The sequence below is a fragment of the Felis catus genome, chromosome B4 (assembly GCF_018350175.1).
Source record: "Felis catus isolate Fca126 chromosome B4, F.catus_Fca126_mat1.0, whole genome shotgun sequence".
Taxonomy (NCBI): domain Eukaryota; kingdom Metazoa; phylum Chordata; class Mammalia; order Carnivora; family Felidae; genus Felis; species Felis catus.
Window position 1 is genome coordinate 5,633,463 of NC_058374.1, and position 14,907 is coordinate 5,648,369.

Below are 14,907 nucleotides of genomic sequence, written 5' to 3' on the forward strand. Positions count from 1 at the left end.
GTTCATGGGCTGGAGCCCCGTGTCGGGCTCTATGCCGACAGCTCAGAGCCTGGAGCCTGCTTCGGATTCTGTGTCTCCCTCTCTCTGCCCCTCCCCCAGTCATGCTCTGTCTGTCTCTCTCTCTCAAAAATGAATAAACATTTAAAAAACATAAAAACTCAAATTTCAGCAAGTGGCAGAAGATGTACTCTACCCATGAAATGTATGTATTGCAAGAAAATATACTTGTGAACGTAGCATAAGAGCTGCATCCCCATCAACTTAGTTATTTGGCACGCTTTGCTTCCAAAAAGGAAAGAAAACTTTTCTGTTTCTGACTGGGGGCCTGCGGACTGTCTTGGAAAAAGTGAGGGGTGTCCCGGGTCTGGCTCCCCTTTGGGCCAGTACAGAAGGGGGTGCGTACAAGAGCCTGCCTCAGTAGCCGGGAAAGGGGTCCTTCCTTTGCGAGGGCAGGCCCGGAGTCTTTACGGTGCCGCTCTTTTCTCGGAGGAAGAGCAGAGTCTCGCCCAGCGTGATTCTCTTGCTCTACTCACCTGGATCTTTTGTAACACACCAGAAGTCCCACACATACTACACAGAGCACAGCGACAGGCATGACGATGGCCGCTGTAAGAGAGCAGAAGTGAGCCGTCATGCCAGAAGTCCCGGGAGCAGGTTCACTTCTAAGAACTAAGCACAGTGTATGGTTCACCTTCCTGCAGAGAGATCCGAATGCCTTCCCAGCCAACTTACTGTTGTTAACATTTCTCGAGTTCTCTGTGGCCCAATGCACTCTACTTGAGGGCCAAAAGTCCATGCTTTCCCCACCAACGCCACCAGTGTAAACCGTACCTGTTCGTGTTGTCCCCATCCCCTGCTCCTAATCCCATCCTTCCCAACGAGAGAGACACGGTGACAGGATGAGAAGGGAAGGCAAAAGCCTCAGAGTTCAAGGGCTGGGGTGGGAGTGTGTGGACAAGAAGCCATATCTGCTATGAAAGCCACAGTCAGAGAGCGGACAGGGCGAGGGTCCTCCTCAGTTGTCCCTGAGACATCCTCTCCTTTTCGTCAGCTTCACAGAATCCTGATTTAGAAACCACAGCATGCAATGTAGCATATCTTCCAATTTCACCCGTGTTGTTTTTTTATTTGCCTGTATTGTTTTTTGTTTTTTGGTTTTTTTATTGGCAACTATGGTGAGGAAGATGGTAAGGAGAATGAGGTGGTGTTCTAAGAGAGGTGTTACAGGTAAGAGGAGAATAAGATAATGGCTGAGGAGAAGGGAAAGATCCTGTTTTGGGCAAGTTGGAAGGCAGGGTCTGGAGTGGTGGGAGGCCAGTGGCTCTCGGCCATTTGAGATTTATTAGACAAGATAGGAACAGTGGGATCTCCTGGTAGCAAGAGGGCTTAGCCAGAGGACACAGTGAACCTTTTTTTTTTTTTAATGTTTTATTTATTTTTGAGACAGAGAGAGAGCATGAGCAGGGGAGGGGCAGAGAGAGAGGGAGACACAGAATCTGAAACAGGCTCCAGGCTCTGAGCTGTCAGCACAGAGTCCCACGCGGGGCTCAAACCCACGAACCGTGAGATCACGACCTGAGCCAAAGTCAGACGCTTAATTGACTGAACCCCAGGCACCCCTGTAGTAGTGTTTAAAACAATTTTTAGGGGCACGTGGGTGGCTCAGTCAGTTAAGCGACCGACTTCGCTCATGTCATGATCTCACTGTGTCTCCCTCTCTCTCTGACTCTCCCCCTGCTCGCTCGCTCGCTCTCTCTCTCTCTCTCTCTCTCTCTCTCTCAAAAATAAACATTAAAAAACCACAATTTTTATATTAATCTCAATCTCTTATTAATAGAAAAATTAAACTAGTAAATAAAATATATCCATCCAATGGAATATCATTCAGCTTTTAAAAATTATGAAATGAGGGGCGCCTGGGTGGCTCAGTTGGTTAAGCGTCCAACTTCATCTCAGGTCATGATCTCACCGTCCATGGGTTCGAGCCCCGTGTTGGGCTCTGTGCTGACAGCTCGGAGCCTGGAGCCTGCTTCGGATTCTGTGTCTCCCTCTCTCTCTGCCCCTCCCCTGCTCACGCTCTGTCTCTCTGTCTCAAAAATAAATAAAAACATTAAAAAATGTTTTTTAATTATGAAATAAATCTGTATTTATTAACATGGAAAGATGTCCACAATATGTTAAGTGAAAAAAGCTGGTTGAGATAAAAATGAACCAAAAAAGAATCTCCAGTAGGCCAGATGTATGTCCATATGCACAGGACAGCCTTGAAGGATAGATCCCAAAGTATTAAGTCGTAGTGGAATTGTAGATAATCTTTACTTTCTTTTTTAAAACAAATTTCCTCTTTTCCTGACGTTGTTGACACGATACTGTCATCAGAAGACAGTAAAGTTGTAAAAGCAAAACTACCTGTGCCTAAGTAAATAAAAATAAAATAGAAAAGTCCCAGAGGAAATAACGGGAAACATGGCAAATCAGTGAGAGATGTTTTGAGTTTTCAGACTTAACATTAATCATCATTATGACTAAAAACCAGAAATAAATTTCTAGGCAGAGGTGGTGTACCCTAGGGTAAACTATTTCTTCACACTGACTAATAGGCTTGTTATGCATTTACTTTCCACGGAGGGATTTATTGGAAAAGGCCAGCTGATGTTAACTATGGTTCTACTTTCATAATGCGTCTTCCTGTTTCTTCTGAATGAGAATAGAATCTGCAGACTCCAAGTCCAGGGAGGGGAGGGCTCTTGAGCCAACGATAACGACAGAGCAGTTTGAATTCAGTGACAAACTCAGATCCTTGGCCCCTTCCTCAATTATATCCAGGCAAACTGAGTAAAGAAACCGATACCAAAATCACTAAAATGATAGGTAAACATATCAACTGGCAAGTTCCCCACCCTTTGGTGTTTCCTCGCGGGGTGCATGGGCTGGAGAAAAAGGAAGACAGAGAGGTCTGGTGAGCCAGAGGACAACAGAGGAGGATTTGAGTTGGGGGAGGGAGGAGAAAGAGTGGATTATTGCTTGGGAGGCCGAGAAAGGCCAGTAACTCCCTGCCCTGCCTTCATCCTACAGCCCATGCGGGTCTGACGTAAGAGGTGGCCTTGGCAGCCAGTGGCCACTGTCCAGTGTGGATGATGAAAATGTCCCCTGAGAATATGGGGACTCACCATTCCTTAGCAGTCCCTGCAAACTAGGTCAGCCAAGGAGTGCTGTTTGCCATGTGGCCATGACCAGAGTGCTGGTGTGCCTGTGTCCGAGGAAGGCAGTTTTGAAGTAAGAATATCAATTCATTATTCCTGGGCAGTGTTTCTCTGCTGTCTCTTACTGTGCTAAGCACATAACAAGTGTTGGGTTCAGAGTAGGCACTTAATAAACACGTAATTGATTGAATTAAACCCTTAAGGGTCCATAAATTGAAGTACTTCTGACCTGCTGTTTGCTTCTCAATGAGAAATCTGCATTTTATTGCAACTTAGGACCAATGTGGCACCAAGTAGAACTCGATTTATATTGAATAAACAGACGAATGATATAGAGCTAGCTCGTATTAAAGGCTGAGCATATCAACTGCAGCAAATTTATTTCTGATATGAAAGACGAGAGGTATGACAGTTTGAAAATCTAACTCTTCCCTCCCAGCATATTAAAGGGACGTGGCAGGGTGAACACTTGTCCTAGGCGACATTCTACCTTTTTATTTTACAATCGGGAGTCCTCAAGAATAGCCTAGCCAAGGATTGGAGACCAGATAGTTAGAATGAATGAATGAAATTATTGATTAAAAAGGCTGCCAAGTGAGCCTGTAGATATTTAAGACAATGAAATGATGAATCACACTTCCTAAACATTTATTAATAAATGTCCAAGTCCTCAACTTCACTTATTCATTTGCTGTTTATTAGGCATCTACCATTTACCATTTTCTGTTGAACTAAAAAAAAAAAGCAACTTTTAAAAGCTGTGATAATCATTTATATAGCTTATTTTAAAAATGGTGATATCAGTGGTTATCAATGGGCTGATTAAAATATTCACATTTGCTGAGCAACTACTACGGTAAAGTGTTTATATACCCTTACAAACACTCTCAACTGCTTGCTTCTTCGTGCAGAAATAGCAACATTTATTGATGCTCAGGGAGCCAGTGAATGTCTCTGCCACTTGAACCTGACGGGTATACTCTTGGTCCACAGTACTGGGATATATATGACGTAGTCGGAAGCCACCATCACTAAGTGTCTTTAGAAAACTAGCATGATTTCCATTTTAGCTTCCACCTTCTTAGCAGATAAAACTTAACGCCCAGTGAAGTATAACTCGTTTGTATTTCTTTGCTGACAATTATTTGATCTGTCTTGTTAAGTTAGGTACTAACATGTTTATATTGAAGCACCCTCAAAGAAGGAAATCTTATTCATATAACAGGAAAGATTTAAAGTTTTTGTTTGTTTGTTTGTAATTCTCTGTATTTCCAAAGTTTCTTGCACGGAGCTATCAGACTATTGCAGGTGTTGAGTTAATGTGTATTACACGACGCTTCAGAGTTTGGGAGAGAGTTTCTGATGTTTTAGTCCAGTGAAAGTCACGAACTGGAGAAATACATGATAAGATGATATCCCGTAGTAAAGTAATTGTTTGAAAATCGACATAGAAAATATGGCCCCCAAATTTTATGTGTAGGATTTTATCCTACAGATTTCTTTGCACATAGCCAAGTGATAGATAGAAGGCTTTCCAATTAATCACTGTTTGTAATGTAGCCGAGACTGTCAACAGTCACATGCCCATAGGGGGTTGGCTACACAAATTGTAGCAAATCCAGGTAGTGGAATATTTGGTAGCTGTTTTAAAGAATGAGGTGGGGGGCGCCTGGGTGGCGCAGTCTGTTAAGCGTCCGACTTCAGCCAGGTCACGATCGCGCGGTCCGTGAGTTCAAGCCCCGCATCAGGCTCTGGGCTGATGGCTCGGAGCCTGGAGCCTGTTTCCGATTCTGTGTCTCCCTCTCTCTCTGCCCCTCCCCTGTTCATGCTCTGTCTCTCTCTGTCCTAAAAATAAATAAACGTTGAAAAATAAAATAAAATAAAATAAAATAAAATAAAATAAAATAAAATAAATAAAGAATGAGGTGGTTTCTATGTGTTGCTGTGGAAGGATTTCCACGAGGTACCATTAGTTGAAAATGAACACAGGTGCAACACAGTGAAACTAAAATACCTAGCTAGCATCGTGTATCGATCCTCTCTGAAAGGATGCCCAGAAAGCTGGTAACAGGAGTAACTTTCTTCCTACAAGGGAATTTTCAGTTTAAGATGGGGCTTTTTGCTGTATATGTTTTTGTAATTTGTAATTTTTAAACCCCGGCAAATATTACCAATTCAAAAAAATGAATAAAAAACTTAAAACTTTGTGGAAAGGTGAACGTAGTATATTACATAAGGAGAAAAATTAGGCTGGCTACTTGGCTTACTGGTCACCTCTTACATGATAAACATATTTTAGTTTCAATCTCTTGCCTTTGCATATAAGCTGTTGAAATGGCTGAAGCTGCTTTTTTTTTTTTCTAGATGACACTTGATGCAGATAAAATATAATCACAAAAATATGAGTCGTTCTCTAAGAGAATAACTCGTGAATAGAAAATAGAAATAAGTTGTGTTTTCTCTGTATAAATTACAGTGGTTTTTTTTTTTTTGGCTTATTGAAAACTTGTACAGACAAAAGTCTTAGTCTCTCTTACTACTTGCATTTCTGCCTTCTTTCTCTTCTTCTCTCTCCTCCCCTCCCTTCCTCTTTTTCTTTCCTCTTTTCCTTGCAAACACTTTTCCACTCTCCTCCTTAACACTCACCGGGACAGTCTCTTCCTCTCCTACGTTGAGTGTTGTGTGCGTCTTGTGTAGACAGCAGCCTTTTATCCCAAGAAGTGTGGCCAGTCTTGCTGTAAAGTGCATGGGGCTAACACCCTGTGAGAGATTAATGCAGCTGACGGATGAATAACATCATGTTACTGACAGCCGCACACACGCTTGTGGTTCTCTGCTAAGTCTGGGATGAGTCTGGCCCGGCTTAGTGGAACTGAGTAGCTGAGCGAGGAGGCCCTTTTGTGATGTGTCAGCTCTCTGGTTCCCACGTGTGTAGCCTGACAGAGAGAAGCTACCAGTATTGAGATAAACAGTCATGGTAGAATCCCATAAGTAGGGTGATCCTATCTATGACTTATTATCTACACTGAGTCACTTTTGAGAGTGAAAGGGGCTGCGAGTGGCCATGCTGGGGCAGCAGGCATAAGCCAGGACTGTTCGGCACCCTGAGACCGAGGTCCTCAGGGCAGAAGCACTGCTAGGACCAAAAAAACAAAACACTTACCAGTCACAGTTCCGGAACTGTATGAATAGGTACCTGCAGAGAAGAGAGTGCAGTTCAGTTATTGCCGTAGTCCTAAAGGCACTCATTTCTCATTAAGCAGGAGGAATTCTAGACATTTTGGCTCCCATCTTAAAGCCTGAGAGAGTCATGGCTGGCGGAACCAAACTTCTGTTAGCAAAGAACAAGGGTAGTTTACTTAGCTGCTGGGCCATGCTTAAGGATCACATATGCCCTTTTGCACAGCAAAGGAAACCATCAACAAAACGAAAAGGCAACTTACTAAATTGGAGAAGCTATTTGCAAGCGACATAACTAATAAGGGGTTAATATCCAAAATGTATAAATAACCTATACAACTCAACACACACACACACACACCCACACAATCCAATTAAAAATGGGCGGAGGACTTGAAAAGATGTTTTTCCAAAGAAGACATACAGATGGCCAACAGGCACATGAAAGGATACTCAACATCACTGATCGTCACGGAAATGCAAGTGAAAAACCACAATGAGATATTACCTTACACCCGTGAGGATGACTAGAGTCAAAAAGGCAAGACATAACAAGTGTTAGGGAGGATGTGGAGAAAAGGGAAACTTGTGCACTGTTGGTGGGAATGTAAACTGGTGCAGCCACTGTGGAAGACAGTATGGAGGTTCCTCAAAAGATTAAAGAGCTACCACATGATCCAGTAATTCTATTGGGTATTTACCCAGAGAAAGCAAAAACACTAATTTGAAAAGTTACACGCACCCGAATGTTTATTGCAGCACTATTTACAACAGCTGAGATATGGAAGCAAGCCCAAGTGTCCATCAATAGATGAATGGATAAAGAAGATGTGGTGTGTCTAATCACAACGGAATGTTACTCAGCCATAGAAAACAATGACGTCATGCCATTTGCAACAACACAGACAGACCTAGACAGTGTCAGGCTAAGTGAAATAAGTCAAACAGAGAAAGATAAATACCGTACGATTTCACTTGGATGTGGAATCTAAAAAACAAAACAAATGAACAAACAGACAAAAGCAGAAACACTCATAAATATAGAGAACGAACTGATGGGTGCCAGAGGGGAGGGGTGTGGGGAGCATGGGCAAGGTGGGTGAAGCGGGGGCGGGAGATACAGGCTTCCAGTTATGGGATGACCAAGTCATGGGGATGAAAGGTGCAGAATGGGGAATGTAGTCAAATGTATTTTGTGGTAGCGAAGAAAACCCCCACAAAGAATCAGATATGCCTTTGCGGCAGACGCAGATTACCAAGGGCTCTTTCACACCACAGATTGTGACTCCAGATTGCAGAAAGCTTCCACCGTCCTCCCATATTGGGAGATGGCAGATACCATTCAGATCGGCAAAGCCTCTGCCATGCAGGTCAATACGCCGAGCCTTCTCACCTCTGGGAGACGGACTTTCTTTTCCAGCTGGACCGAGCCAAGGCAGAGCACAGAGGTTAGAGAGCAGAGCAAGGAGGCTGTGGCACAGAGCAGGAGGCGGAGGGTTGCTGAGTGGCCTGGACTTTGGATTGCAAGGTGTGATGCTAGGCAGCCAGCTCACTCGAGGTCTCCACCCACATCTCATGGACTGCTGACCTCTCCTAAAGTATGCAAAGCCAGTGCTAACCTGGCATCTCCTGCGTGGCAGAGGGGGTGTGTTCCAAGGCCTTTGCTGTTGTCTGAGCTGGGGCTCGGGAGGGTTCATTATTGATTACCCCTGTGGTTCCCGCAGCCGGAGGCTTTGATGGTATCAGCCTGGAGCCTGGCTCAGTAGCTGCCTTTGTGGCCACTGTGCTGTCTGACTTGGAAGTGAAAGCTGGCTCTGTAGGAAAGTGCAAGATATGGAGAACATAAATACTTTGAAGAGTGTCTCCGCGCAGCTCTAGAAGACAGTGGACTTCAGACTTGTTCTAGTGAGCCCACCCCGGGCCAGCCCTCGCCCAGCACCCTCCTCCAGGGCTCTTTGGGGAAATCCTTTCAGTGAGTAGCCTATTCCTCCATCTGGATGGCCGAGGGACATTTGAGAACACGAGAGGATCTACAGCTATTTATCATGGTGCACGTAACCTAAAGATCCCACGGATTCGAGTCGTTCCTGGCTTGTTTACTAGAGAAGGCTCGGAAGATGCGGTGAGAGACTGATCTCAAAAAACAAGTATGACTGTATTTACCAAAGATATCTGGGCTGCTGATTTTAGTTTTCTTTCTGCGTTGTTTGCACACAACTTTTGAAATAAGGGGAAGCCTGAGATTCAGCCAGACCGAGTTTTAGAGTATTTGAAGACAGTGCCCTGGTTTTGCCCTGATCTAAGGGAGGGCAGCCCTCCTGGTGTTTATGTCCTCACCCTCCCTGTGCTAACTGGCATATAGCCGCTCCCAAACTGTGAGGCGTGGTGGCAAGACTTCACTATTCTCTTTCCATGAAAAATGGGTCTTCCGTTGCACTCTCATGTCTGAGAGTTTGATGGCACAGTTTCATCTGACCACGTGTTTGATGCACGAAGCAAGGCTGGGAGAGGCCCCTTGATTATTCTCGTCAGTGGGTGATCTGGGCATGACTTGGGTCAAAGGGGTCTTGGAATTACCCCAAACTTAAATGTAGCCAGTACTCTACTATATCCTCTTGTTTGTAGTCAACTAACTAACTAGGAGGAAACCTCCTTCTGGCCTGTCTTCCCTTCAGCATTGGTTCTCAGCCTTGGCTCCCTGAGAATCACCTGGGGAGCTTCTAGAACCCGAATTCCCAGACTGCTCCCCAGACCACCAGAGTTCCAAGGAGATCCCAGTGTGCATCCACGGCTAAGAAGCCGTGTTCTAGCTCAGAGCTGCCAACGGCAGCAGAGAGAGTACACCTGGGGCCAAAAGGGGGAGACCAGGGCCAGGAAAAGCCACTGGATGACCAGACATAAAACCTCAAGAGTTAAGTGTAAAGTAAGGCTTTCCCAGGATATAGAGCACATTGTCCCAAGCAGCTAAGGTCTCAAATTTTCTTGACATCAGGACAGTGCCGGGGTGCACCTGGGTTGGTTAAGTGTCCAACTTCGTCAGTTCAGGTCATGATCTCTTGGTTCATGAGTTTGAACCCTGCATCGGGCTCTGTGCTGACAGGTCAGAGCCTGAAGCCTGCTTCGGATTCTGTGTCTCCCTCTCTCTCTGCCCCTCCCCTGCTCTGTCTCTGTCTCTGTCTCAAAAATAAATAAACATTTAAAAAGAAAAACACATCAGGACAGTGCTGAGCAAATTGGGATAGAAGATTACCTAAGAAAGACCCTGGAAATGCGGGGTGTTTGCAGCTTTTTACCAGAGCTGTCATAGTTGGGATGGTTGGGGGACAATTCTTCAGGGGTCCCTCATGTTTCCCCATGCCTTGTCAGCAGAGTCCCTGACAGCCCTTTCTCAGGACTAACTTTTCAAGGATGCTCATGAAATCTCGGGAGGTGGCGATGGCACCTCCCTCTGGAGCAAAGGGCAGACATGGTCGGCCAGTTATAAAAGACTCCAGTTGCTTGAACTCAGGCCTCCTCTCCTGTGGGGCAGCCTGCTGGATGTAGAGGCATCTTCTAGACCCATCCCTGCTGCCCCCGTGGGACACAGGGAGGAGGGAATTGACAAAAACATGCCCACGCTCTCGCTGACTGCTGAGCCCTGTAAGGGAGTCCTTGGTCTCTGAATTGGGGAGCTAATGTTCTCCACTGGCACCCAGGAAGTTTTGGTGGGTTAACACACCAGGCAGACAAAACCTCAGATCCTCCCCAATTCTTGATGAGGAAATACATCTGCAACTAAGTCTGATCTGGCATATGAAAAGTGGATTTGGAACCATTATTAATTACAGGAAAACCTTGGATTGCAAGTAACCTGTTCTGTGAGTGTTCCACAAGACAAGCAAACATTTCTAATAAATTTTAACTTCATAAACCAGTGATGTCTTGCAATACAGGTTGTACGTGACGCTGAACATCACATGATCATACCTGAGCCAATGGTTCTTGAAATTCGCGTTGATATACGAGTGCTTTAGATTACAAGCATGTTTCCAGAACGAATTATGCTCGCAAACCAAGGTTTTACTGTAAGTCCAATGAAACCTGGATATCAAGCACCTTTGATTTAAAAGAGAAAATGAAGCTACTATAAAATTTAATTTTAACTCAAATAAAAAGTGGGTTCTGTTTGTTGGAGTCTGCAGTGGGACTCCAGCAGGGCCTCAAGAATCTGACACATTTGTGGGGACCTGAGAGGTGGTGGAGAATGGGAGTCCTTAAAACGTTTCCAACATCCCTACCTTTTCCAGAAAGGGAGGTGCTCTCTGGCTCTGGGGTCACCCCTGCCGGCATTTCTGTAGAGGATGGCTTTAGATGAGTCAGGGAGGGGTCTCCTAGAGAGAGCATAACCACATGGCATTTATGAGCCTGAGGGTGGAGACTTGCTTCAGAACTGGCTATAAATAAAAAAATAATACATACAGAAATTTAAAATGGAGATATCCGGCTTCCTGGGAGAGGTCAGAAGCACAAGAAATAGTCAACAAACAATGTGTCCCAATCGGTCATTCCCATGCAAATGCAAACAGACTGCCAACTATTTTTCTAGGCTTTCCAAAAAGTTGCGCACATATCAAATGTCTTTTATTTTTGGGTAGAAGGGTATTCATGAGACCAACTCAGTTTTATAATGTTGTCTTTTACATGGGAAAATACATGACTACTCAGTAGCTTCAGTTATTTTGTAAGGAAAAATAAAATAAAAGCATCCCAAGCACAAGAGGTTAGGAAAAGTAATGGAGGGAGTTGTTAGTGGCAGAAGGTGAGATGTCTTTGTGCCAGTGAAGTCTCAGGGTGCTCGAGTCTGTAGGTTCTACAAGTCTGTAATTCCAGGTCTCCCCCCTGCTTTCCTCTTCCCCCACCCCCCACCAGCTGGTTCAGAGCCTACAACTCTTCTCCATCCTGGATTCATTCATCTAAATGGATTGGAACTTCAAAGAAACAGTCACTCTCCCTGCAGTGGAAAGCCCTTATTTTTGCCCCTGGGTTATAGGTACCAGCGTGTGCCCGGACTGGACAGAGTAAGCTGTCTACTCTGTGTTTTTGCCACAGTGCTATTGCTCGTACCTGTCCTCACCCAGCTCATCATTGGAGTGGCATTTGATGCCATGTGGTACTATGTTCTGCCGCTGAGTGATTCCCTTGCAACAAACAGAAGGCTTCCTCCTTGCCCTGATGTCTGCGAGACGGACGTGCAGGGGGAGAGGGAAGGAGCGCACACTCAGTGAGAAAGTCTGGCTCTTCAAGGACTCTTACAGCAGAGGGAATTTGCTCTAGAACAACTCCTTCTGTCCCCTTCCCCAGAGAGGAGTTGAGAATGTTCACAAATGTTATATGAGAAAGTATCTAGCTTGCAGTTGGATATCCACCAAATATGCAATAAACTATGAGCTAATCTTTATGTTTCCAAAGTAAGGGACTTAATAGTCCTGGAAATAGCCCTACTGGCTTCCACTCCAAGGTTGTTGACTTCTTCTGGCAAAATTACCCAGTTGTGGACGGTTAAAAATAATTGATTCGGACAACCTTCCCTCACACGTGCTCTGGAGTGCTGGCTGGACACCAGCCATGGGTGACCAGGCTAAGGGAATCTGCTCGGTGGGTACCCCCATTCTCCTGGGTGGCTAACAACAGAGAGCAGTAATAATGTCCCTGCACACTATCTTCTAGGAAGAAATTGGGAAAGATCTCTGGAAAGCAAGCATGCTGTGAGCATACACCCTTGTCTGTAGCCAAATTCTATCATAATCTTAAAGCACTGATAGTAATAATATAGGCATAACTCAGAGAGATATTGTGGGTTCAGTTCGAGACCACCATGATAAAGTGAATGTGGCAATAGAGCAAGTCAGATGAATATTTTGGTTTCTCGGTGCATAGAAAAGTTTTGTTTAGGGAGGGGCCAAGATGGCAGAACAGCATGGAAGTTTTTTTGCGTCTCTTGTCCCTGAAATAGAGCCAGATCAACACTAAACCATCCTGCACACCTAGAAAACTTATTTGAGGATTAATACAACAATCTGTACAACCTGAACCCGAGAAAAGTTATGTTTACACTATAGTTTATTAAATGGGAAATAACATTGTGCCTAAAAAAATCAATATACATACCTTAATTTAAAATGCTTTCCTGCTAAAAAATGCTAACCATCATTTGAGCTTTCAGTGAGTCATAATCTTTTTGCCGGTGGAGGGTCCTCCCTTGATGGTGATGGCTGCTGACTGATCAGGGTGGTGGTTGCTGAAGGTTGGGGTGGCTGTGGCGATTCCTTAAAATAAGGCACCAGTGGGGGTACCTGGGTGGTTCAGTTGGTTAAGCATCTGACACTTTGTTTTGGCTCAGATCATGATCTCACAGTCCATGGATTTGAGCCCCGCATCAGATTCTATGTGGAGCCTGCTCAGGATTCTCTCTCTCCCTCTCTCTCTGCCCCTTCCCCACTTGAGTGCACACACTCTCTCTCTTTCACTCTCTCTCAAAATAAACAAAACAAAACAAAACAAAACAAAACAAGAGACCCCAATGAAGTTTGCTGCAGTGACTGACCCTTCCTTTCACGAATGATTTCTCTGTAGCAGGTGATGCTGTTTGATAGCATTTAACCCACAGTAGAACTTTCAAAATTGAAGTCAATGCTCTCAAACCTGCTGCTGCTTTACAACTGAGTTTGTGTCATATCCTGAATCCTCTGTTGTCATTTCAACAATCTTCACAGCATCTCAGCAGGAATAGATTCCATCTCAGGAACCCGTGGGAAGCAACTCCTCATCCGTTCAAGTTTTATCCTGAGATTGCAGCCATTCGGTCCCATCTCAAGGCCCCACTTCTGATTCTGGTCCTCTCGGTGTTTCCACCTCATCTGCAGTGACTCCCTCCACTGAGGTCGTGAGCCCCTCACAGTCATCCACGAGGGCTGGAACCAACTTCTCCCAACTCCTGTTATCCTGTGAATGTCGATGTTTTGACCCCTTCCCACGAATCATGAGTGTTCTTAATAGCATCTGGAATGGAGAATCCTTTCCAGAAGGTTTTCAATTTACTTTGCCCAGATCCATCAGAGGAATGGCAGCGATAGCTTCATGGAATGTATTTCTTAAATAATAAGACTTGACAGTTGAAATGACTCCTTGAGCCATGGGCTACAGCATGGGTGTTGTGTTAACAGGCATGAGAACAATAATAATGCCATTATCCATTTCCGTCGGAGCTCTTGGGTGACCAGGTGCATTGTCAATGAGCAGTCATATTTTGAGAGGAGTCGCCTTGAGCAGTGGGGCTCAGCAGTGGGCTTAAAATATTCAGGAAACTACGGGGCACCTGGGTGGCTCAGTCAGTTGAGCGACTGACTCTTGGTTTTAGCTCAGGTCATGATCTTGAAGTTCATGAGTTCGAGCCTCACGTCGGGCTCTGTGCTAACATTGCAGAGCCTGCTTGGGATTCTCTCTCTCTTTCTCTCTATGCCCCTCCTCTGCTTGTGCTCTCTCTTCATTTCTGTCTCTCTCAAAATAAATAAAAAAATGTTCAGTAAGCCATGTTGTAAACAGAAGTGCTGTCATCCAGGCTCTGTCGTTTCGTTTCCAGAGCACAGGCAGAACGGATTTAGCATAGTTCTGAAGGGTGCTAGGAGTTTTGGAATGGTCAGTGAGCATTGGCTTCAACCCAAAGTCACCAGCTGCATTAGGCCCTCATGTGAGAGTCAGCCTGTCCTTTGAGGCGTTGAAGCCAGGCATTGGCTTCTCCTCTCCAGCTATGAAAGTCCTGGATGGCGTCTTCTCTCACTCTAAGGCTGTTTCATCTGCGTTGATCATCTGGATAAGCCAGATCTTCTGGATAACTTGCTCGCTTCACCTGTACTTTTATGTTGTAGAGACGACTCCTTTCCTCAAATCTCTTGAGCCCACCTCTGCCGGCTTCAAGCTTCCCCACCCCTGTCAGCTTTCATAGAACTGAAGAGAGGTCGGGCCTTGCTCTGGGTGAGGCTCTGGCTTAGGGGAATGTTGTGGCTGGTTTGACCTTCTATCCAGACCACTCACACTTTCTCCGGAAAGAAACACTCATGTGTTCTCCGGAGTAGCACTTTCAGTTTACTTCAACGTCTTTTCCTCTGCATTCACAACTTAGCCAACTGTTGGGCACAAGGGTCCCAGCTTTTGGTCTGTCTTGACTTTTGACATGCTTTTTTTTCACTAAGCTTATTTATTCCTAGTTTTTGATTTGAGAAGAGATGTGATTCTTACTTTCACGTGAACACTTAGAGGCCATTGTAGGGTTATTAATTGGCTTAATTTCCATATTGTTTGGTCTCCGGCAACAGGGAGGTCCGAGGAGGGGGAGAGATGAGGTAGGAGTCAGTCGATGGAGCACTCAGGATACATACACAACATCGGCTGACGAAGTTAACTGCCTTACATGGGTGTGGGTTGTGGCACCCCAAAGCAATTACAGTAGGAACACCAAAGACTGTTGATCTCAGATCACCACAACAAA

At 45.0% G+C, this 14,907-nt stretch overlaps 2 protein-coding genes across 6 annotated transcripts in view; one reads left to right on the forward strand and one right to left on the reverse strand.

Moving 5' to 3' along the window:
- FBH1 (F-box DNA helicase 1) overlaps window positions 1-14,907 on the forward strand; it is a 217,617-nt gene that overhangs the window by 67,370 nt on the left and 135,340 nt on the right. The window lies entirely within an intron of this gene.
- Window positions 1-14,907, reverse strand: part of IL15RA (interleukin 15 receptor subunit alpha) — a 51,033-nt gene that overhangs the window by 4,531 nt on the left and 31,595 nt on the right. Inside the window, exons 3-6 of one of the 3 annotated variants that reach the window (XM_023256307.2) lie at window positions 10,661-10,753; window positions 8,003-8,197; window positions 6,367-6,399; window positions 534-606 (exon numbers count right to left, since the gene is read on the reverse strand). In XM_023256307.2, the coding sequence (XP_023112075.1) occupies window positions 534-606; window positions 6,367-6,399; window positions 8,003-8,197; window positions 10,661-10,753 (394 nt within the window). Of the gene's footprint in view, window positions 1-533; window positions 607-6,366; window positions 6,400-8,002; window positions 8,198-10,660; window positions 10,817-14,907 lie in introns of all 3 variants that reach the window. The other 2 variants (XM_045060838.1, XM_023256308.2) reach the window with 2 other exon arrangements.